The 23808-nt window shown below is 40.5% G+C and overlaps 1 protein-coding gene across 3 annotated transcripts in view; it reads right to left on the bottom strand.

The window, feature by feature from the left end:
- PREX1 (phosphatidylinositol-3,4,5-trisphosphate dependent Rac exchange factor 1) overlaps positions 1-23808 on the bottom strand; it is a 150814-nt gene that overhangs the window by 72328 nt on the left and 54678 nt on the right. For all 3 annotated transcript variants that reach the window (XM_057432139.1, XM_057432140.1, XM_057432142.1), the window contains exons 2-5: positions 16008-16079; positions 12198-12320; positions 6384-6488; positions 3314-3415 (exon numbers count right to left, since the gene is read on the bottom strand). In XM_057432139.1, the coding sequence (XP_057288122.1) occupies positions 3314-3415; positions 6384-6488; positions 12198-12320; positions 16008-16079 (402 nt within the window). The remainder of the gene's footprint in view (positions 1-3313; positions 3416-6383; positions 6489-12197; positions 12321-16007; positions 16080-23808) is intronic.

Genomic DNA, 23808 nt, shown 5'->3' with positions numbered 1-23808 from the left:
CTGAGGCAGATTTGTTGCCTAACCAAAATGAAATTCCCCTCAGCTTTTTCTTTAAGCTTTTATTTCCTGTCTAGGAAATTCTCAAGTACTGAACAGCGTGTGATTTATATCAGCATGTATACAAGAAGAAATCCATAGAAAGATGGAACGCAAGATCACCAGATGCCTCGTCACAGCTCCTCCTATTGGCTCCCTTCATGCTATTTGTTCGACAAGTACATGAGGGTCTGGGTCAACTGCACCAGAGCCAAACACCCAAGTACTCACCCCAGAAGGCACAGAGTTGGTGTCAGAGGACAAAGTTATCTGTATTCTACCCCGATGTGGCTTGAAAGCAAGAAACATTGACTCAGGCTTAGCCTTACTGGTGTTGGCTTTAGCTTTCAAAGGAGAGAGGGCTGCGCAACCCGGACTTTTGCCATTTACAGTTGTACATGTATGTAAAAGTAGAAACCACCAATTTATTTCCACAGGCCAATATTTGATCCTCAGAACCCAATGACTTTAGCTGCCACTGAACCCGGAAAGATTGGTGTTATGGTTTAGAAGTATTTACTTTGCTTTAGTATTTTGTTTACTACCCCCATGCAAAGCAAATGCCTGAAGAAAAGCAAGAAACTGGTCCATCTGCAGCTCTTCCAATCCCTTATACAGAACCCCAGACTTGCCAAAACACCTCCCTAGAATGGTACAGAGGAATGGGAAAACTTAAGCTGAAGCCTACCAAAACATAATTGTACTGCTGATGCTACTATCTTGTAATCAAACGTGTATTTCTTCTAGGCATGTTTCTGCAGCCAGCATCCTCATGGCATTTGAGTAAAAGCCCTCATATTTCAAACAATTTATAGTATTGGCAGGTTTTGCCATTCTAGTATTTTTAAGAGCTTTTACAACAGAACAGAGATGTTAATTTGCAAGTCAAGTTTCTGTCAGTTGATAAAAGTCTACAGATGATCCAAACTGATGGATATCTACCACTCACAGTCATGCTTTCTGAAAAGCTTAGAAATAAAGCAGGTCCGATTAGCAATGGGAGATTCAGCAACAAAGTCATACTGAAAACAGAAAAAGAGGCACTGAGGTGCAGAAGAAATGTAGGGAGTTCTCCAAGACACCCATGTGCATGGCTTACAGTTGAGATCCCCAAACTATGCTTGAGAGATGACTGGTGGTCCACATACCGAGTGGTCAGATCTGTTAAATGAAACCACACTGACCTCAGAGCTGCTTCAAGCTTAACAGGGACACAGAACAAAATGTAAGAAAAATGGAATACTAACAGTGACCTTTTGGTCCAAAAGGTTTGGAAAATACCGGGATAAAACTCGTTAAAGATCACTTTTAGATAAGCACGGCAAAGGCACCCCAGATCCTGACCACTCTAACTGGATTAAGATATTTCCAGCATGGAATAAATCAATGAATAAATGTGGTCTCCAGACTCTGGACTCATTAATGACTCTCTTCATACAAAGGGTAAACCATGACAGGAAACCTGAAAGAGATTAACTCTTCATCTTTTAGTAAGAGCACAAATGTAGAGAACAATTCAAAATCAAGAACCCAGCCACTACTTCCTCTGGTTGAAGTTTCTTGGAAAACAGAAAAGGGAATCCTGTAAGGAATCAAAATTTCTGATTTTCAGTCCTAAACATACAGCTAGATAATAGCCACAGAAAACACTACAGAGTGAAAACAAGAAAACATAATCAGTATCAAAACACTTGGGCAGGAATGCACATTCTAAGGTCCCCACATCCCCTGGTCTGTTTACAGTATCAGATGCCACAGGAACTCCTTTTCTGTGCACATGGATGCTGCTCACAGTCAGCACACAAAACCACAGACTGAACAGCCACCAAATCCTTTCCACACTAACCCCAAATAAACACAATGGACTTAAACTGAGGCATCATTAGCTTTTCATTATCCCTACAGAACCAGCTCTCTCTGAAGATAAATCCATGCTGAAGCCACTTACATGCTTTCCTGATCTAGGCATCCTTTACCTTATCTTGACTATGATTAGTACTGTGGAAGAAATGTTTGTCACTGTCTCACACATTAGCTCCTCCTGCCATGTGCCTAAACTGTGCGTGCTTTTGTTTGTTCCAACTGTAAGTGGAGTTGTGGACAGATTGACTGGACTGATAAACTGGCTGTATACGCATAAATCCCAGTAGCTACATCCATAAGGAATGGTGCATGAACGCCTGCTCTAAGATGGGCTTGTGCACAGCTGCATAGACAACGATTCCACCTGTAGGAAAGAATTTTAAAATTTGGATCTGAAAGCCCCACCTGAATAGAAAGAAGTGATTTCAGTATTTATCAGACGAAACAAACAACTGCAAATGGAACAACACATCAGTATTGCGTTTACCAGCTAGTACCTATGAAAACCTTTAATCATGAGGAATCTAGGGACACAGAACTGCAACAGCTTTAAATTGTTACTTTCTTCCACAACTCAGGAAGGGACACGTCATTCACAATTTCTTCTTATATTTTTGATTCATTAATTTTCTTTTAATAAATATAATGTTACTGACTGAGAAAGAGACTGCCATCACTGAAGACCGATGGTTGTTAGTCACAGAGCAGCTACACAGCCACTGGTGATGCAAGCTCTCCCAGAAACTGCTTTCCCCTTTTCCCTCTCCTCATCCCCATAAGATGTGTGACCCAGCCTTGACCTGGAGGGATGAGAGCGAAGTCGGCTTTTTTAAAGTCTTTTATTCTTTAGCTCCTACAGTAAGAATACTAGTAAAGCAGCCAATTACTGCCAATTGCAGCACTCATTTCTGCAATGACACCTATCCACTGGGAACTCCTCTGAGACAACCAACCACTTTTCAAACAAGCCTCCAAACAGCTGTCAGATGATACAGGATTTTGATCATTACTGACCTGAACACAAACTAAAGACTTCATGATGAAAGATGTATCCCATTTAGAGTCCCCGGAGCCATCCAGTCCTTCAGAACACTGATACTATTTTTTCTGAACAAAGCTATTCAGGAAGTGGCTAAAACAGCACTCAAGCCTTAGTAAACATCTGAACAGAACTTAAGTCAAAAGGCATTAGTTATTCAGTAGTTGCCATGTCTGGTCTAGCTGCACCATTATGAGATTTAGCAGCCTGTCAGCTTCAGGCAGCACTTTTACAGTACCCATAAAAAGCCATTTTCTTCAGAGAGGATCCAAGCGCAAGCCAGGAAGGTAGTAGTGACAAGAGCCAGGGCTACAAAAACACAGAATCACTCCAAGAATAAAACAACCATCTGGAGAAATACTTTCTTTGGTTTACCTTAAGCAGAAGTGGATATTTGCAAATTCTCTGAATTGGAGTCAGCAGATAACCCTCTAGTGGAATGTCTGTTGTCTTTCTGCCTCCCAAAAGCATGCAACCCTGTAATCAAAAAAGGAAACAAATGTTACCTCAGACACAAAGCCTCCAGATGCTCTTGGACATGGTTTTGTATTCCTATAACACATATTATGGTCAGAAAACACTTTGCCACACCTAAGACACAGGAAATGGGACTTCATTCACCACTGAAATACAAAAGAATCCAACCTGCCCCAACAATTAATAGTGGTTATTCACGATGCAAAGTTTGCACTGGTGGTCCAGAAAACTCTTGAAGGCCAAAATGAAGCTTACTACCTAGTAAACACATCATTAACGCCAGTCCAATCCTTATGTCTGAAGGAAATCGATGTGGAATTGAAATAAATGAGTCATCTGCATCACATCCACCAATTCTCTGGCAAAACATTGTCTCATCACAGCTGGACAAACAGTATGGGTGCACTGTCTGGGTAACCAGCACACATGGAGCGTCAACCAGTCATAGCACATGGTGCTGCTTGCCCAGCTATCCTCCAAGTGTTGGTGAAACACAGTAAATAAGGAGACAAGTATCAGACCAATACACCAAAGAAATCCAAGTCCAAATAGATTTTAGGTTGAGGAACAGACACAGCAACTGATCAACCCCTGCAATACTTGCACAGTGAGTTCACACAATTTTGGAGGGTCCCTGCATTCCAGAAGAATAATTTCACAGATAAATTTGTTCACATTACCTCAAACAAGTGGTGCTCAACTTGCTATGGAAACTTTTTTTACCAGGATTGACATGGAAAGAGAGTGTAAGAATTGGCATAGAAAAAAATAACCTCCAGTCCTTAACCTGTCCTTATTTTGTTACAATAATCGGTATTCTCCATGTGGTAAACAAATACTGACCTGTAAGCTTTTATACGTGTCCCTGAAGATTCCGGTTTTGACTGCTGCCAGAAACAGGTAGTGGACTCAAATGGACTTGAAACCTGTTTTAGATAGACTAGTCTACATTCCGATGTTTGACCGTGAATCTGGACAATTTGCTCCAAATATCACCCCGGTTGCAAACCTGTCCTGTCAACAGCAGCCGAAGTTTAAATTCAGTTCAGCCAAGATCTGCTTGCTTTGGGGCATCACCGATAACATTTTCCCTTGTGAAATGTGTGCTGTGGCTCAGACACACTCTGAAATTTAGTAGGTTTTTGGCTGCAGTTCAACAATCCTGCTCTTCAAGGAATGTTCACAGACATCATACATAAATCTCATTAGTCCTAACTGGTATTTTTACAGACAATCATCTGTAAAATAACCCTTCCCCAGGCTGTTCTAGATGCGTGGCATTGGCTACCAGCTCACAATGCTCCCTGTCCAATTTTCCAAGTCTCGAGTGATTCAGTCCTTCCCATCTCTTCTTTCAGCCCTCTCTCTAGCTCTGGGCTCAAAACTGCCCTTTAACACTTACTGATTTTTCAGACACATTCCCACATTCTATATTTCAGCAGCTGTGAAGGGGCAATCAGGCCAAATCTATCCTCACAAGCAAAGCTTTGTATTTTAATGCAGCTTTCTCTGCATGGTGGCATTATAGCATTGGTTTTAAGAGGCAATGGAGAAGAGAAGGGAGGCCTGGATGATATTACAGCAGCCACAGCAAAGTAGGCATTTCAGTGTAGCCTCTCCTCCTATATTTATGGCTATTTTAAGAGTCTCTTGGATTCAGGTACCGCAGTAAGCCACAGCAGACAGTGTGACATCTTTTATGTGCCTTGTAATCAGTTTGCCAGCTGCTGCCGGTAACAGACAGGCGGCTTTTGCCAATCCAGTGGCAGTGGAGAACACTGAATACTGGGAAGGATGGTGTTTACATGCACTTCTGTCTCTCCTCTTTCTCACTAGATTCTCTCAACAGAAGTACCCAGAGGAACTCACAAACAAAGGTCATTTGGTGACTCAAACTAATGGTTTAGCAAAGTTCATTAAAACTCAGAGATGACAAAGAGATTCTGACCACCCAACAGCATAACTGCTTGTCCCTGCTGCTCCCTCTGAGGCCTGTATTATGTGGCTAAAAGAATGCTCTGGCTCTGCTTGTGACAAACATTTTATGCAGTAGTTTTCTTTTGCTGTACTACATTGAGAAAGAGAAGAGCTTTGGCTGAAAGGAAAAAAAGAGAGAAGAGCAGGGAGAAGAACAGAGAAGCAGGTCCTTTGCAGAAAGACAGCCTTCCTTTTAGTTCATAGCATTTTCCAAGAAAAAGAAACTAGTGTGCTGAATTAGTCCCTCACCTACATGCCAATTGCATTTCAAATGCTATATGTTCATATCCAGGAAAGCAAGAAACCCCCAAAAACTTAAGCAGATTGGGGGTGAAGGACAGGAGGAGAAACATCCAAGAAAAGAAAGAAAATTTAGGAATGTTGGGCAGAAGGCACTATCTACTGTTGTTTATTCTCCCACCCAGCCTCTTTAGGAGGCATCTGAAGGCTGTATGCCACATTCCCTCCCAACATTGATTCTAATACATCAAAGGTTAGACAGGGAGTCAGGTCATTTTTAATACAAGCAGCAATGATGCAGTGAAAGCAATTCATCCAGACTACATTTCTTGCCCACAACTGGACTCCTGGGGAAAAGGGTGGCAAAAGCAGGTCACATTTTCCTGGTGGTTCTGCAGATGGTGAATTGGTCAGAGAACTGAGCAGGGAATCACATCCACTGGGAACTAGTCACAGCCCTGCTGCTGACTTATTGCATTACTCCTTTCACAATCTTGGCTCAAATTTTCTGTTGCTTCTTACAAAATAAATAAATAAAACTCCATTTCCACTGAAATCCCTCATACCAGAGCTGTGCTTAGTTCTGCGCTTCAACTCATCAATGATTTCAATACCTATCCATCCTGAGTGCTACATACCTGGAATGGGTAATGTCTGCAAAATGCCCAGCATTCCTGGGATACCAAATGGTTATTATGAGTACAGTGCAAAGTCACATCAGTAAGTCAAGAGTGCTAGAGAAGGTGCTTACCAAGAGGAATGTTCTCACTGTTGGGATCTTGTTCAACTCCATCAGCAGTCTGAGTGCTTTCTCGTGGTTGCTACAGTACTCCTCGTATACAAAGAATTTGTCTTTCTGCAAGGAAAAACAGTAACTTACTGACTCAGACAAAACTGGAGTGATTGTTTTGTCACAGTTCAATACCAAATTCTTTACAAAAGGTGTGCACATAAAGTGGCATTAGGGTTGCAGTTTACATGAAGTGTGTGATACCTCTCTAACGTGAATAATGTATAGAGGTGTTCAACTAATTCCTGACTTACTCTAAATTAACATCAGCTTTCTGAGCACACAGACTTCCAGGACTTTTCCTCTTAATGCATCACTGAAATAGTATAGTCTTTGCTGCAAGAAGGGATTTTGTTATCTCCGGGATACTTGCATGTGTGTCAGGATATTCCAGAGGATTAGGTAGGAGCAGAGTAAAGCCAGGAGCAAAGGGGCTGACATTTCTGAGCTATGCTAACTACTCCTGCAGGAGGAAGAAACAGAGGTGGCTGGGAAGAGCCATGATCTGGAAGGGAACTATATCACAAAGCAAGCAGCTGGAAATCCCCTGGCTTTCAGGGTTGACGAGAAACCCCCAGTGAGTTGGCTGGTTCGCTTTGTGTTCTGAAACAAGCAGCAGACTTCATTATTTCAGTGCAACAATAAACAGTGACTTGGCTGTTCATAACAGTTTCTCTAAATGAAAGAATTGCAACAAACACACACAAAATAACCAATATTATTACAGAAATTAAAGGAAGGGAAAGGTAGCTTCACAACTAGGCTGAAGTACTTGCACTGGAACATGTCACAAGGACCAGCACATGCAGCAGAATGAAATCCCCTGTTAACAAACGAGGGTCAGCTCACAGCAGCAAGTTCTGCTTTACTGGTCTCCAGAATCAAAGACGGTGCAACTTCTATCTAAAATGATCAGAGATGCTCAACTCATTGCAAACACCAGATATCTGGAAACATTGAAATGATTCACAAAAGCAGCACTAACAACCATCTCCATACCTGAGCGGATCAGGCAAGGAGTGATTTGATCCTTTCAAAGCTGTTGAAGCAGCAGCTGCGTTACAAGATTCCAGTAACACATTCACTGGAATAAAAAGGGGGGACAAGACACAGAAACCAAAAAGATGCATCTTTTATTGGGTGCTTCTCACAACAGTAGCCTCTTTCGTGGCTGAGGTCAGCTCCTATGCCACAACACAGAGGTACCATACAGAGCTACTCAGACATCCTACTTCACATATCAGAAGTAATTCAAGATGCATTAGCGTGGCCCTCTGCCCGGGGTAACATGCGAGGCATCTCAGGACACCATGCCATGTAGACAATGCCCTCCAGAGTTTGCTGTGGCATTCACATCAGTAATTTTCTCTTTAGGATCCTGCCCTAAAAACATTCTATCTCATTCTTTCCATCTCCCCTGAACTAGAAGTTAGTTTTTCTTAATATTGATTGGACTCTTATCACTTGTCAGAGCCTCCTCTGTTTGCTAAGGGTATCTGCAGCATATTTGTACTTTTAAGACAACTCACAGGGGTCCAAACAAAGAACTACTGTCAAATGAAGGAGTTGAATAACACAAATCAAAGTGAACACCGCTACATTCATCTGGCATTCCCCCTTTACTACTGCCACATTGAAGAGAAATTGTGTTTAATATTAGTTTATAAGAATTTGACATTCTGGTCAGACACACAATGGCTAGATAGACATGCTCACAGACTGTAAAATGCTTTTGGATTTGATATATCATTAATCTGATGATTTTTATTGTCCCCTTGCACTTCCAAAGGAAGAATTGAGAATAAACAGATGAATGTCCAAACACAACAACAATGGTACGAAGTAAATAAAACAATAGCCACAAAGAGTATGGTGCAAAGAGCTGGAATGCAGATGTTCAAGACTTTTATCCTTCATCTACAGCTGTTCATATTACTACTAGAGCTTAATACTGGGAAGCTGAAAAGAAACAAAGGCTTCTGATCACCAGATGCAGGAAAAGGCAGGGCTGGGTCCATAGCACAATAGAAAAGAGGCAACTGGAAGGCATGGGATTGTTTTCAACCATAAAAACTGAAGAATTACAGAATGAATAGACAGATATACAAGTTTCTCCTACATTTCTTCCTCTCATCTCTCCTCAACTCCCTGGATGCACACAAGCAGCATGCTTGAAACTAAAAATAGTAACCATTAACATTACAGCATCCGTTACATCAATGCACACAAAATGTCATTGCTCAGGTTTCTGACTGCAGCTTTGACTGCCTGGAGTTTTGGGAGGTTATATTTAGATCACAACAAAATCCCTTTGCTAAAGCTCAAGTCAGTACAATAATTATACACACACCAGAGTGCTTTCATCAAGTCTTTTCCAGCTGTCCTTCATGCATGAGACCCACAAATATGAGAACTATGCTTTAAATTACTCAGTGTCTGAAGTGTTTAATTTCCTCTCTGGGTGACATTCAGTCCTGGACTCTCCCATGCCCTGGTGAGGAAATTATCAGTTACATAATTACAGATGTCAGCCCAGGAATTCTGAACCTGCAGTTATTCTATATTAAAGTGCAATTATAGTCAGAAATGTGACCACATAAAAATGCACCTTCTTACTCAGCAAATCTACTGAATACATAGTTAGTCCTTCTGATTTTGGTGACAGAAATAAGTCTATAATATTCTTAGTTTGGTTAAAATAAATCTTTAACCAATATTCTCCAAATATGTTATTTTAGGTCTATTAGAACTGCCCACAAATTAGTGCAAATTGGAAAATAGTTTTCACTAGAAAAAAGCAAATAATACTTTGGGAAAATTGTAACAATTTTATTTGGACACATTTTTAACAAAGCATTTTCATGTTTCAAAGCAGATTGGAAACAATTTAGTCAACATTAAAAACCTAAACAAAACAGAGCTGTAATTCTCAACAAAACAACATCTCTGATGACTTGGACAGTAAAACTGATCACTCATACAACACTGCTCCTAAATATGAGAACATGTGTCCCTTGAACAAGTTTCTAGCTATTACTCAACCAAAGCTCTAGCAATATGGCAATATCAGAAATGAAGCATCTGTCTATTCCCTGCCCTTCTGCTCTGCAGACAGTCATACATTCTAATGACCTGCACAAAAGAGCCTGTGCTGATGAGGTGTGATTATTCCAAGTTCAGTGTATATACTCTCTTTGATGTTAGACTTTTCTCCATGCCATTTTGTTTAAGGCTGCAGATGAAATTTTGAATGAAGTATGTTCTTTACTGTCTGTTATAGTCACACTGAACTACAACACCAAAAGAAATCCTAGCATCCCACATCAGACAATGAACTCATGATCATCAGATCAAATGGCATTAAGGCAAACAGTGTCTGAAGTAAAACGATTTTTCACAACTAAATATGAGAGCAAGTGTATTACATCATCTGTTAAAATACTTTACGGAGTCAATGTGCAGTGATTATCTTTCAGAACCCTTACAAAATCTGTGTGCTTGCTTTAGGTGTTACTTACCCAAAATGAAAGACCAAAGAAACAGGTTACCCATGTTTTCCCTGGGTAAGCTGGCTAAACAACATGCAGCTCTTCAGCCATGGTACAGGAGTGCTTCACTATAGAAGCCTTTATTGTGACAGAGCACAAATCTCACCTCCCTTCTCAAATAACCACAGTGAAGCTTGTCTTCTAAAACCTAGGCATAGGTTATTTCCTCCTTCAAGGACAGATTATTTCCTCCTCTCCTGATAATCTTCTGTTGACTGTTCATTGCTCAGTTTAGGTACCACAATGCTCCTAATAGTATTATTTCCTTAAGGTAATGATGAATGAAAACAGCTTTTTCTATACATTCTGAATTAAACATATGTTTTACTTCCTTCAGTATAAGATGCTTCTTCTCTGGGGGATCATGAAATAGTTGATGTACACATTATTTCCAATGCAGTCCACAAACAGCAACATAAGATGTACTCGGGCAAACTGCCTCTTATCAGAAGACAAATTCTCACCAGCATTATAGTTTCAGAATTCCTGTATTGTTGCATGTTTGATAAACAAAACCTTACATAATTATTAAATTTAACAACACTAAAGTTACAAAATATACTCATATACAAGAAAACACTACCAATAACTACATATACCAGGCTTGAATTCAGTCAAGTGACGGGATATTAACATTTCTGGTTATTCAGTGCCACTCAAACACAGTAGACAATTTGACAGCATCACTCAAAAGCCGTCTAATTTTGATACCTTCCCTAACAAATACTAATGTATCAGTACAACACATCTTGTGGCAGGCAGTGATTCTAGTGGGTATTCAAGGCTCTACCTAAGATCATGTTTTTCAACAGCCGACAGTCAGTCCTCACATCTGATACAATTTTGGGGCATGATCTCTATATAACACTTTCTGACACTATTTTAGTAATTGTCACAGCATAAATAAAACTTAAAGGGGGGGGGTGGTGGTATTAGATGGTAAAGCTGTATGAGTAATGAATGGCTGTATAATTGCTGTCCACTCAAACCTGATGAACTGTGAAGGCATGAATTTTGATTATGAAAGCATAACAGAACATATTTTGACAGGAAGTTGGCCTGTGGCTTAACGCAGTTAATAAGAATTTGAAGAAATGGCTATTATGTATGTGATTTCTCATTTTCAAACATCTCAGGAGGGCTGCTCCGAATGAAAAAATGTGCAACTTCAAAGTATTATACATGAAAATGAGGTAACTTTGCATTTAAATGAGTCCAGCTTTTGACTAGGTGTATATACAATAGCTGATCCTGCATATACAGTATGCTCTATATACATTATCTATAGACATAAATGATTGAGAACTGAGCCACGTTAAAAACAAAATAAAAATCTACTACATGAAGAATTTCACAGTATAAGAAACAAATTATGATAAGAGAAGCATAAGCATCAATTGCACGACCCTTAGTATAGATCTGTGCTTTCCCAGCTTACCCAGCAGTACCAGTGTGACTGGATTGGGCTAGTACATATGATCATATTATGGATGTAGTAGAACAAATAATTCAGCTCTCGGGCACAAAGTCAGATGATACAAAAGTAATTTGTCAAAAAAACAACCTAGAACTGGCAGAGTTTCATATCATATGACTACTTCACAGTCTGTATCTCTGGCATTCTTGAGCCAGCATTGAGTCCAAAAGCCAAATTTTATTTCCTTTTGAGCTACAGAATGCAGGTACTCATCTAGTCTACAGTAAAAGGCTGTGTTGTAACTTGCGCTGCGTTTCAGCAAGATCAGCCATCTCACACTACCTTTCATTTACTGAAAGAAATATATATGCACAGACACTAGCTACTGTAAATGATGTATTGGCCTTTGGTTTTAACTTTGATCTTTGACCTTTGTGGGTTTCAATTTTAAAATACACAGAAAAATAATTCGTTTACTTGAAATTGTGCCGTTTTGACACATTTGGAACCAAAGCAGACAAATTCTTCACAGTAAAATATGATCAGCTGGGTGAGAAATAAAGGGACAAAAAATATTCAATGGGAAAAGGAAGAGTTTCTAAAAATACCTTGTTGTTTAAGCAAGTTTGATGTGGTTTCCATTGTTCTAACCTCATTCACAAGATTTTTCCCACCCTACCTACAACTTTCATACAAGACACACATTGTCATAGTACTGCCACAAACCTTAAAGATTAGGGCTAGCTAAGGGGCATGGGAGCTTACAACAGGAAACTGCATTTTCAGATAGCGTTAAGTCATTGTACTTACAAATTTTAAGAAAACATTTCCCAGTTCATGCTGAGACTGAGGTTCTGGTTGTAAACAAAATTCCAGGGCAGCCAGGAACTCCTTGTGAACACCAAGAATGTCTTCGATGTTAGAAAATAAGATCTGAAATATAAAGTGAAAAACGTTGCTAGCTGTTAATACACCCAAGAGTGTTCTGTTAAAGTAGTAGCATCAAAGCATTGTGGCTCTAGACTTGTGGTGATAGGATCTAAAGGACAGACAGGGACTCTTACAGAATTAATTACACTGTATTTGCCCATTTCCTGCCCCTCTACAGAAATCTTTATTGCTACTGAAGTACCTGCTGTAAATGAAGGTTATCTTTCCAGATACCTCAGCCTGATGAATGAGAGCAACCTCTTTCAAGTCTGGAGAAGATTTCCTATGAGACCAACCAAGTGAATGGAATTACAATGACCAAAACCGTTTTCCAGGAGACAGAAGCAGGAAGTCATTTGCCTTACCTTCCCTTGCATTAGAAATCACTTTCTGGAAGAAAGGGACTTTGAAGCTATTGCACACAAATATGTACCTGTAAATAAGAGACAAAACTTCTGTCCTGTGGGATCTAGCATTTCACTGACAGGAGTGCAGAATACTGTAAGATGTTTGCAAGCCACACAAGGAGCACTTTGGAGGTCCCTTTCGCTGACCTCAGCGGTTCTAAAAGACCTATGTAATGGGATAGCAGCCCCTAGTTTAGACAGGTACCAAGAGGTAATTGTGCATTGTCACAGCTAAATGATCCCTAGTGATTTGAATATACATGTGCTAAGGGGAATAAACTGCCAGAGTGAAAGCTACTATAAATAAGTCTTATCATTAAAGACAGGAATAAAACCTCAATTCCTGATTTAAAACCAGTTTCTCTCTGGTTTTGCAGTGTAAATGAGATCAGGAACCCAAGAAGCCCTCCTCTCCGCATGTACCCAGGTTAACCACTGTTAATGCATACTTGTGCCTCATGGCTGCTTTCTAGCTCTGAATAATCTAAAAGATTCCAACACACTGAATTTGCACTGATGGGCTCTGATCCAAAATAAAGGACAGGGATCTAGGACCATTTGACTGCTTCCAGAAAACTTCCCATGCTAATTCAAGCAGAGCATCCAATGGTTCTGTCATGTGGCTGAAACTGATGTGATGACATGGTAGCCTCTGTCTGCATGGCTTTGCCAGAAGCTGTGCCAAAAGGGGATTAAGAAGGAAGAGGAAAATATCTGACAGGAATGATTTTATCCTTCAGGAGCAGTCTTTGGGGGATATTCTTTCATCCAAGGAATATCTGTGTAATCAAGTAAATTCTGTGGTGGTCAGTAGAGCTCTGCTTGAAGTAGAATTCACAGACAAGAAGAGTCACTTGAAGACCAAGGCAGTGGAGAGACTTTGACTGCATGTGCTTCTACATGTAACACACAGTTACCATTTATAAGCCTCATGTGATGGTCCATGTCTGGCAGCTTGAGCACACCCTCAAATTGTACTGCCTTCAACCTACTGTATCAGTAAGATGACATCAGTGCCTGCTGTGAATGCAGTACAACACTAACATATCAATGGAGTTATTCCCACATGAGGCAGCGAAGGAACTAAAACCATTTTATGATGTTGCTGCAGCTGAAAGTCACTGGAGTACTTGTGAAATCTGGGCCTGGCACAGGACTCAGTGTGGTCTTTCTGGAAGGGGTACAGTGGCCAAAGAGTACCAAAATCTTCAGTGCTTAGCACCAGCTGCAGGAGGAACCTGCAAAAACAATACTGGGAGCAATAATCTGAATTATCGTAAAAAACACTTTCTCTTTCAGCTCAGAGGTGGGCGACTGCCAGAATACCCTGTATTTTCCTCTAGACGGTTCTGCTGCATGAAGAAAGAGAGGAAAATACAGGCTTCTCCTTACACAAGCTGCCAAACCATTTATACAAGCCTCTGCTACCAGCCACCTCACAGCTCTGTGGTGACTCAATATACATAACATTAAGAGGCAGAATTATCTCAAGTCCCAAAATCACCTTGTTTGTTCTGCCTCTACCAGCAAGGAGGGAGAAAGAAGAAGGAAAGAAAGAACAGGTATCTTTCAACTATAGGAAGGAATTAAATTATTTGGGGTAGGGAAGAAGGGGAATTGGTGGGGGAGGTAATATTGACTCTGATCAAGGAAAGTGGGCCTTTATGACTCTATTTCACCAGAATAGGCATAGGCCTTTTATTACCAAAGAGAAGCTCTTTTATTGAAAGTTGGGTATTGTAATATTAAGAATAAATGAGGTCTCACAGTGGCCTCAAAAAGACCCCCCAGGCACGTCAAGAATGACACAGAAATGAAGTAGTACTTCCCCAGAGGAGTGCGTTGAAACTTCAAATACAAATACATTTAAATCAGCAGAGAAAATACACGTTCTTCTGCACAGGCTTTGTGGGCACTGCATCTGGCAGTCACAATTAATATTCATTTTGATCTTATATGAATAATCATAGAATAATAACTTTCATCAACATCTGCGGCTGTTCAAATTGGGTAGCTTTATTTCTCATGCAGAGCTTAATTTTCACATACTTCTCTGCACATAAGATCTATTCACAGAATGGCAGAATGGTTTGGGTTGGAAGGGACCTTAAAGATCATTTAGTTCCAACCCTGCTGTCACAGGCAGGGACACCACTGCCACTAATCACTTGTCTACTTCTTCAGCTACCCCTGAACTTAGAGTATAGAAGGTGAGTCTGGGGGGAGCAGGGACTTCCATATTTGAATACAGCATGAGGCTTAGCTCCACAAAATTGCCAAGCCTTACTATGGCCAAGGGGCTTACTACAAGCCCCTTCTGATGCCCGTCAGTCAATACTACAGCACTGCCAGCCTATGGAATGAGTAGCAAAAACAAGGCCTAGAGCTCTGATAGGATCTCTATACATTCAGATAACACTAGCACATGAAATGGAGTAACCAGCCTTGGGGAAACAGTGCAGTAGCTATTATTGCTGTGCCCTGCTCCCATCAGTGTAAAGGGCAAAGTTTCTGCTGATTTAGAAGCTATAGGAGCAAATGCAAGCTCAGTAAGTAAGCCTCTAATGGCAAACAAACTGCACTCTGTCCCGCTGACCATCAGGTTTCACTTGCATGTGTGTACAGAGTGGGTTTTGGTTTCACATGCATATGTGTACAAGGAGAGTTTTTGAGCCAAATTAGTACAAGAAAGCTTTGCTTGTATCTATGAAAATAACGAACAAGGTCTCCTGTGACCACAGGTACTAGAGAAGCTAGTACCTCACAGCTCTGTCTTCTACTTCCTAAGTCCTTCCACAAGAACACAAAGTCCTTCCCACTAGACCACAAGGAGTATCCCTGCCTCCTTCTCATGAGCCTTACCAATTTTAGATTTGTAAAAGACAGCAGATGCAAATTGATTAACTAAATACTGTCAAGTAAAACAGACAAGGGCTGTGCATTCCCTGCCTTTACTCTCTAAGACACTGAAAAGGCTCCTTTGTCCTCTACTCACCAATTCACAAATCTTGCCAAAAGTCAGTATCTCTGACAACACCACGCTGTTGTCAAATTTTACTGAAATTAACTGGTGGGATGAAAAATTGCAGGAAGATGACAGCTATATGAATGGGCAAACAGATTGACAGATAAACTGTCAACACGAGCCTCTTCTCCTTAGGGAACCAGTTTAATAATAAGCATCAATATGAGATGAGGATAGTTGATATTCATATCCCTGAAACAAGCCTTTCATTACGTATCGTTTTCCCTGCCAAGAAAATGAGGAAGATAGAAGAAATACCTTAACATTCTCCTCTGTTATGTACTTCTCAGCTTTGTCCACAGCATTCTGACGGATCCGGTGAAGAAATGCCTGCAAAGATAAAACAGATTGTGTTCAAACAGCTTGATACAAGCTTGATTTCACTCTTTTATATCTTCTAGGTTCACAGCAAGAGTGTGACTGATTATCTTTAAGACTAAAAGAAGGTAAACACTCACCGAATCACCACCACAGTTTCTAGACTCAGAGCTGCATTCAGGGCAGCACAAAAGACATTTCCTACAATGTCATTGGGCTTTGCCTGGCAATACATGTCTTCCCTCTGTTGAAATTTTTTGACTTAATTATCTGTTACTACCAACAGATTACAGCAAGTGTCTGTTTGAGTTTTCTTTGAAGGTTTTCCCTCTCTGAGACGTAGCTGTTTTGACTTCGGAAAGCAGCAGGCCTGACACACAGAAAGATGTATGTCAGCAAAAAGGACTCCAAAGAATGACAAAAGGATATTCATGCTGCTGAAGCTGAGGCATGATAGAGCTACGAGCCAGGGTTATGGACAAGTTCAACGGACTAGATACATAGGGAAGGGAAATGGAAATCACCAGACAGGGGCTGGGATACATTCTGCTGTTTGCTGTGCTTCACTTGGTTGAAAACAGACAAAACAATGCAGGGAACTTTTCACGTAGGCCAGGCTTCCCCTTCCTTCAGCTCTGCACAACTCTGCCTTTAACAGGCAAATCAATAAAAAGCTCCAGGCCAGATACAAATGGACAATGATCTGAATATCAGCCTACAAAGCATAACTCTGGCTACTGGAAGCCAGGACCTACTTGCATTTGCACTGAACGTACCACAACACATTTGATTCAGTGGGATGGGTTTAGCAAAGCACACTGCATAGGATTTCTGCTTCAGGTTTCCACTGTTCTAGCAGCTACCAGCTAAAGGACACTTCAGACCTGAGAGCATGGAGTTTTATCTTCCACAGACATCAACAGAGGGATGCAAATACCCGCAGGTGAGACTGAAGGGAAGCCAGTGCTGACAGAACCTGCTGTGATAAACTGTGTGACCCATGAGCAGCAGGGCAGAGGGCTTTCCTCTCTGCTCTTGTTTGTGGTTTCCAACTTATCTCCCACACAAGAGTGAACCCTGGGAAGTGCTGTGAGCAAGGAAGAAAGGAACTTTTCTTACCCACCTGAGACAGAGGGGAAGCAGGTCATTTCTTTGTATTTATGGTACAAAGCAGCTTTGTTACAGCTTGATAATAAAAGACTTTTAAAAATTGAACTATTCCTGTGCAATGTCCATGTCGGCTGATGCATACTCTGCTTTTTCTTTTTTCCCTTTGCCTGTTGGGATTGGCAGCAGCTTACAACCTGATAAGAAGCAATGGCACTGAACCAAACTTAGAACTTCTGGAATGCCTTCTCCTCTGGTATTTTGGGTGGAAGACAGGGAACATGTCTGTCTGACCTCCAGCACTAACACAAGCACATCTCTGTTTCTGTTTAGCCATGGTGCTCTGTCACTTGTCAGCCATTCGCATTATACAGGACAGGCATCCATAAAAGATTAATTAATGAGGCACACAGACCCTACATTTATTTTCAGCCCTGCTTTTGAACAAATTTCAAGGACTATAACCACACTGCTTCTCCTGCATCGCTAAACAGGAAGGAGATCCTGGCTAGATTCCAGCTAGATATGGAGAGCTTGGAGCAGGTTGTGCGGACCAAGAAGTCTGAAAAACAGATTCCTGCGTTAAAGGCACACAACACGTGTGCCAGTGGTGGAAGAGGCCTTTTACAAGAACAAGCCAGTCCACTTTGCCAGTAACTTGGCCACGAACTGCTGCAATGTTAACGTACTGCCCAGCACCTTGGCAACAGTCAGGGAACCAAGATGAAGCGTTCAGCATGATGACTAATGGCAGGAGGACTGACAGGAATAGCTGTTGCCCTCCCACTTCAGTGCTGGGTGTGATATCTGAGCATTAATAATCAAGCATTTGATTTATACAAGGTAACACATCATATTAAAGTCACTTTCCAAAGATAAGCCAGGCAGACACTTTTCCTTGCTTTAATCACATGTCTGTTTGAAGACAACAAATCCAATTGGAATGTTTCATTAATCTACACAATTAGCAACTCCACTGGTGACTAACAGTTACCTGCATATTAGTCCCAGTATGATGAGTCTAATTATAGAAAGCTGGTAAACAGAAGTGCAAATCACATTAGCTGTTACAGGCTAGTCAGTAAAAAAGTAGAGTCTGTGTTAATCTAAAAAACAGCTTTTCTGTGATGCTTGTCTGAAAAGATCATTTAATGTGGGCGTGAGAAAGGGAGAAAAGGAGAAGGAAAACCAAGCAAAAAATGAGAGGCACAGAAGCAGGGAGAGAGTAGAAAGGATGAAAGACATAAGAGGGAAAGAGGCAGTCAACTTTGTAGATCATCTGTCAAATCTCCTACAGCTTCTGATTTGTCCTGATGTACATGAACAGCAGTCTTTCCAGCAATAATAAAACAAGACAGTTACAAGAGATTTTGGTCCTAGAAATTTAGTAGAATGCTTTCTAAAATGCAATCTTCCCCAAAATATCAGAACTTCGTGGATGAAGAACTATTTGTTCCCCAGTTTTCAATACCTTCGCACGTGCAAACAGAATCTTTTGTAACGCAGTCATTCAAATTAAAAAGCATGATAAATACAAGCTATTAAACAGCAGCTCATAGAACTAATCTTGCATGCCCTGTTCACATGACAACACCACTTTCCTTCCAAACCACTTCTAGCTTGGAAAAAACAGCCCTTTTCCCAGAGCTGTTGTTTAGAAATTCAGGTCAGTGTTTTCCAAACTTCTCAAGCGACTTTTTGTGCTACCAGTTTGACTAGGCTCTAAGCTCATCTGTACCAACACCATCCCTCTACTCACGTGGTGACAGAGACTTGAAGATCCATTATGCAAGCAGTATGCAGCTCTCTGTGGGAAACAGCTCAGGGAAACAGCTATGATCTTTTATTAGACCTATTGATTTATCTGAAAAATCAGACAGGTATTTGGGGAAGGACATGACAAAGGTGATGACAAACAAGAGAGGAGGGTGGTGGTAAATATTAGAAAACTTGCCATGTCCATCTTATTTATATTCCAAAACATATTGTTATTAAAGAGGAAGCTGTTGAAGGGGTAGAGGCTTTTCTGGCCACCTAAAAAGTTACTGAGGCAAATGTTCTCTCTGGCTGCTCCAATCTCTTCACACTCTACACAACTCGCAAATTCAAGGGTTCCAGTCCTTGGTATTTCCCACGAGGAACTTTCAAACACCCCTCAATACAACCCTCTTCATTTGCAACACCTTCCATCTCTGTAAAAATGGACTTCCTATCCTGCAGAGATACATAGAAGCATAGGATCAGCTTTCTTGAGAGCTCCTGAAAAACATTCCTAAGACTTGGGTTCTCTGAAAAATCATTCCAAGGACACAGCAGGATGATCATGATCACCCCTGTGCTGCAGCCAAAAGCAGAACTCTCTACTGTGGCGTGCTGTTGGTTTACTACACTTACAAACTATCAGGGATTCAGGGAAGGACGGCAGTTTGTGATACACACTGGGAAGAAGGTCTGGTAGAGCCCATGGGTCCAGAAAAAAAACAGATCACAGCACAGTGTAGGGGAAAAAAATGCGAAACCAAGCTGAGAAACTCATTCTCCTGATAAAGGTCTGTAAAGGTCTCATCTTCCACGAGGATGTGCTAATCATTAGCAAAACAGCCCAGAGCGGATTTGTTTTTGTTTAAAATTCTGCTGCTGCATCAACATAACATGTATTTGTGCACTGTGACTTGTTGCCCTCAAGGTCTGCTGCTTCCAAGCTCAGCAGGCCATGTCTGATGCTCCTCATGTCACGCATAAACACAGTTCATAGTTTGTCTTACAGTACAAATGCCTTGCAGGATTCAAGCAGATCTACGACAAATCAGAATGAGCAGAGTGAAATGCTCCCCTTCTGCACCATGTCATGTTGGGTAAGTCACATCCAATAAACACTAATAGAAACACATTACAAATCTAGAATGCAATTTACGTATAAAAGTTAATTTCAGTAAATAAGTACTTTTTAATGTCCCCTTTTTCATGAAGGTGTTTGTTCTTCAGATTACTAGTCTTACAGTCTGCTGCTATAATGAAACCTTGTTGCTTTGGGTGTCTTACCTCTGAACCACAAAAGCACAAAGCATACCTTAAGGAAAGAATCTCCTAATTGTAAATTGTTCTCACATAAACAGACTGAAGCAACTGGGATTTCTCCCAAATGCTTTTCAAATGGCCCTTGTTGAACTTTTGACTTGCAGCCTTGACTTTATTAGGAAAAATTAGTGTTTACCACCTCCTAGGTAGCAAAAGTAACACATAGCAAATACTAGGGAGAAGGCAGTGATAGTTTGTTCATGCCTTTCTCAAAATTCGTGTCTGAGGCAGATACTTCCTCAAATGTTCAGAAATAGCAAAAGATTTCTGATTAAACAGCAAAGCAGGCAAACCGTACATAACCCTGAAGGAAATGAAAGGGAGAACAGAAACAGACCAACAACGATGAGGCAACTGGTGACCATATCCAGAAGGAGAAATATCTGAAAGTACAATCCTGTGAAACCCATTTTATCAACAGGCGACTGGAATTTCATATTGCTCTTAAGAGACAAGTGAGGCAATTCTGTCACATGTGTCAGTGACCAGGACAGATTCAGAACAACACAGGGATCTAGGTGAGCCTCATATTTTCAGAGTTAAAATGAAGAGTTTGCTTTACACTTGTGAAATCAATTGTTTAAAAATTTCTTGCAAGTGCAGACATTTTGAGTTCAGAAAAATTTGCTCACAGTGAAAAAGGAAGAGGTGACACAGACAGTGAATTTCATCATTTGACCACCACTGGCATCTCCACCTTGCAACTATAGCTTAGGGGCAGTGCCTTAACCCATGTCTGATGATACAGAGAAAAACTTGTCATAAAGACTTGAACAAATACTTGCAAGTGTAACTTCAATTTTCATTTTTTCCATCACCTGAATTAATGTTGCTGCTAAATGTGGCTTAAATAAGCCTTTGCCTCCATTGAAGTACAAGCAAGATACCGAAATACTCCATTGTCTTTAGCACAGCAGCTTGAAAGTCCTGTGGGAACACGGCTCTACTGAAATAGTCTGATGATTTAAAATGAATGTTTGCTGAAGTTTGTGTTTTAAAAGCAGGTGCATCCTTGCTCATGTTACTCAATTGTTAGCTTTGAGTATTGTCATCCCGATCATGTTCTTTTGCTTTCTATCAGATATGCTGTTTTTAAGCTAAAGCTCTACACAAATGACAGGAAACATCAATATCCTGCATCCTATATACGAACTGCAATTCTCACCTGCACTGAAGATGGAAAGACAGTGAAATAATCTCAAAATAACATAACAATGACTGTACAAGGCAATTTATACAAAATAAATCCCATAATCAGTTCCTCTCCCTTTCTTCCCCCAATTAATAACAACTAAGTGTGCATTTCTATGGAAAACTAATTTTTAGTTTTAAATGCTTTAAAAAGCATTCCCCTTTAAGCATGTTATAAATACCCAAATGCAGATCTTTCACTGAATGAGAGCACAGCTTTGGGTTACAACTGATTGGGAATCAAGTCACTTCAACTGGAGGTGAACCTACTTCAGTTCTATTCCTCCTAGAGTGGTCTGCAGTACTGTGCACTATTAACTGAGATCTACTGACTTCCATCCTGGAGACAAGTGGATTCTAAAGAGAGATGGATTTATTATTCTCTAAATTCAGACTACTTTTCAACCATCTCTTACCTCCCTGGACAAAAGCCAGCACACACATGTAGAATACTAGGCCTGATTCAGGTTTTTCAATTGTGAAATTCAAGTTAGAATACAGGAAATCAGAAGCAATTCCTTTGACATCACTAACATTACACATGTAAAATGGAGCGAGACTGAAACAATCCTACTACTTTTAAAGAGTATATTACTGTACATCTCACACTGTAAACTGGCAATCCTGTACTCACTTACTGCTCAATTACTAGATGCTATATTAAGATCTCTATAAAAACACATTTTAAATTATCAGTGTCTGGTAAAGGAATAAAGAACTTAAGCATCAGATGAGTGCATTATACTGAATTTCCTGCATAGAGTATTCTACCTATGAAGAATATATTTCTCTAGATCCATTTAGAACAATAAAGAGCCACAGCTGTGAGAGCAGCACTGCAAAAAGTAACTCAGCTCTACAGCCAAATGAGTTCATCAGCAAACAGCTGAACAGGGACTTGCCTGGTAGGCAGAGGTGTTTAGTAAGAGGAAATAGCATCAGAAATATCTTTATTGCCCTAATTTCAGGCTTCCTGTGTATCAAATAGGCTTTAAAGCATCAGAGCTTATTGGTACATATTTAATTTTTTATCTATCCCCTGAAGAGGAACTAAACTATTAGCTAACCAAGATGATCTAAAAAAGAAAGTCACGTACATTACAGAATAACAAACATTCTCTGCAATCAGCTCAAGCAGTCTGAACTGCAAATTCTCACCACTGCCTGCTGCTAAGCAGAAAGTCAAACAGACTCTACTCTACATGTTTTTAAATGACACTTCCAGCCTTTGCATCATCTTGGGCTATGTTAGACATGAAATGAGTAGAACCACTTCTACTGATCACCTCTCCTCTGTGATACTCACTGCACTATTTTTGAAAGCAAATACAAAGATATTTGTTCTCACACCTATTACCCCCATTTCCCGGGGAAAACGTCTTTCTTGCTCATATGCCCCAGCTTCACCCTCAGCTCCCCTCTTCCTTCTTTTAAGATGACTTTTTTCATTCCAGTGTTGTTATTTCAAATACCAATCATTTCACACACACAGAAGCATGGATGTCACAGCATGAACCATCTCTTCTCACAGAAGTCTGCATGACCCTTTGCAAAAAAAGAGTAGACTCAATCTCAGGTGAAACTGGGAAGATCATCAGAACACAACTACAAAATCCATGTGTATCACAGGGCAGAGATCTTTTTATTTGAAGCATAATTTCAACAGGTATTTTTTTAGTAACTGTACAGATATATAAGCAATAAATAGACCTACACCTACTACAAAACTGCCACTGCCAATGAACATTAACTAAGCACTGATCATGGCAACTTGAAACCTCTTCCCCACTTCTTAATCTGACATAAATTAATCCTGATAAATACCGAATGAAATATAAGGAACTGTTCCGAAACTCAGCTGTTGAAAATTCTGTAGTGCATGTATGAATAAAATGCTTGAATAAATAAACTAGTTCCATTCTTTATATACTACACAAGAGAAATAGCCACTACTTAAGTAAGCTATAGCTTCTGTCAACAAATCACTGTGGCCAGGATTCCCCTGCAATTCATCTAATAGCACCCACCTAAAAACTGGAGCCTGACCTTAAGTTAGTGACACAAGTTCCCTCTACAACACAAAGCACCAGGAAGGCTTCAAAGGATGAGTCACTGCACTCTAGGAGTGAGGTTTAAGAAGAAAGGCTGAATTGCTCCCTAGAAATGCCTTTTTTCTTCCTATCAAGAGTGCCTGGGTGACAGGTTTAGATCAGACCACCCTCCTTTCCGGTATCAGCTTCACAGCATCTACAAATACAAAGTTCCAGGGCAATGAGCATTACTGAATCTTTTCTGTAAGTGAACCAGTGACTGACTGTCAGCAAGGGTGCTATGACCATGGGGGCACTGCAAGTAGACACATGCA

This window comes from Pezoporus wallicus, unplaced genomic scaffold (assembly GCF_028554395.1).
Source record: "Pezoporus wallicus isolate ANWC-B61680 ecotype Strahan unplaced genomic scaffold, APGP_CSIRO_Pwel_v1 contig_10810, whole genome shotgun sequence".
Lineage (NCBI taxonomy): Eukaryota > Metazoa > Chordata > Aves > Psittaciformes > Psittacidae > Pezoporus > Pezoporus wallicus.
This window is presented reverse-complemented; position numbering and strand designations above follow the sequence as displayed.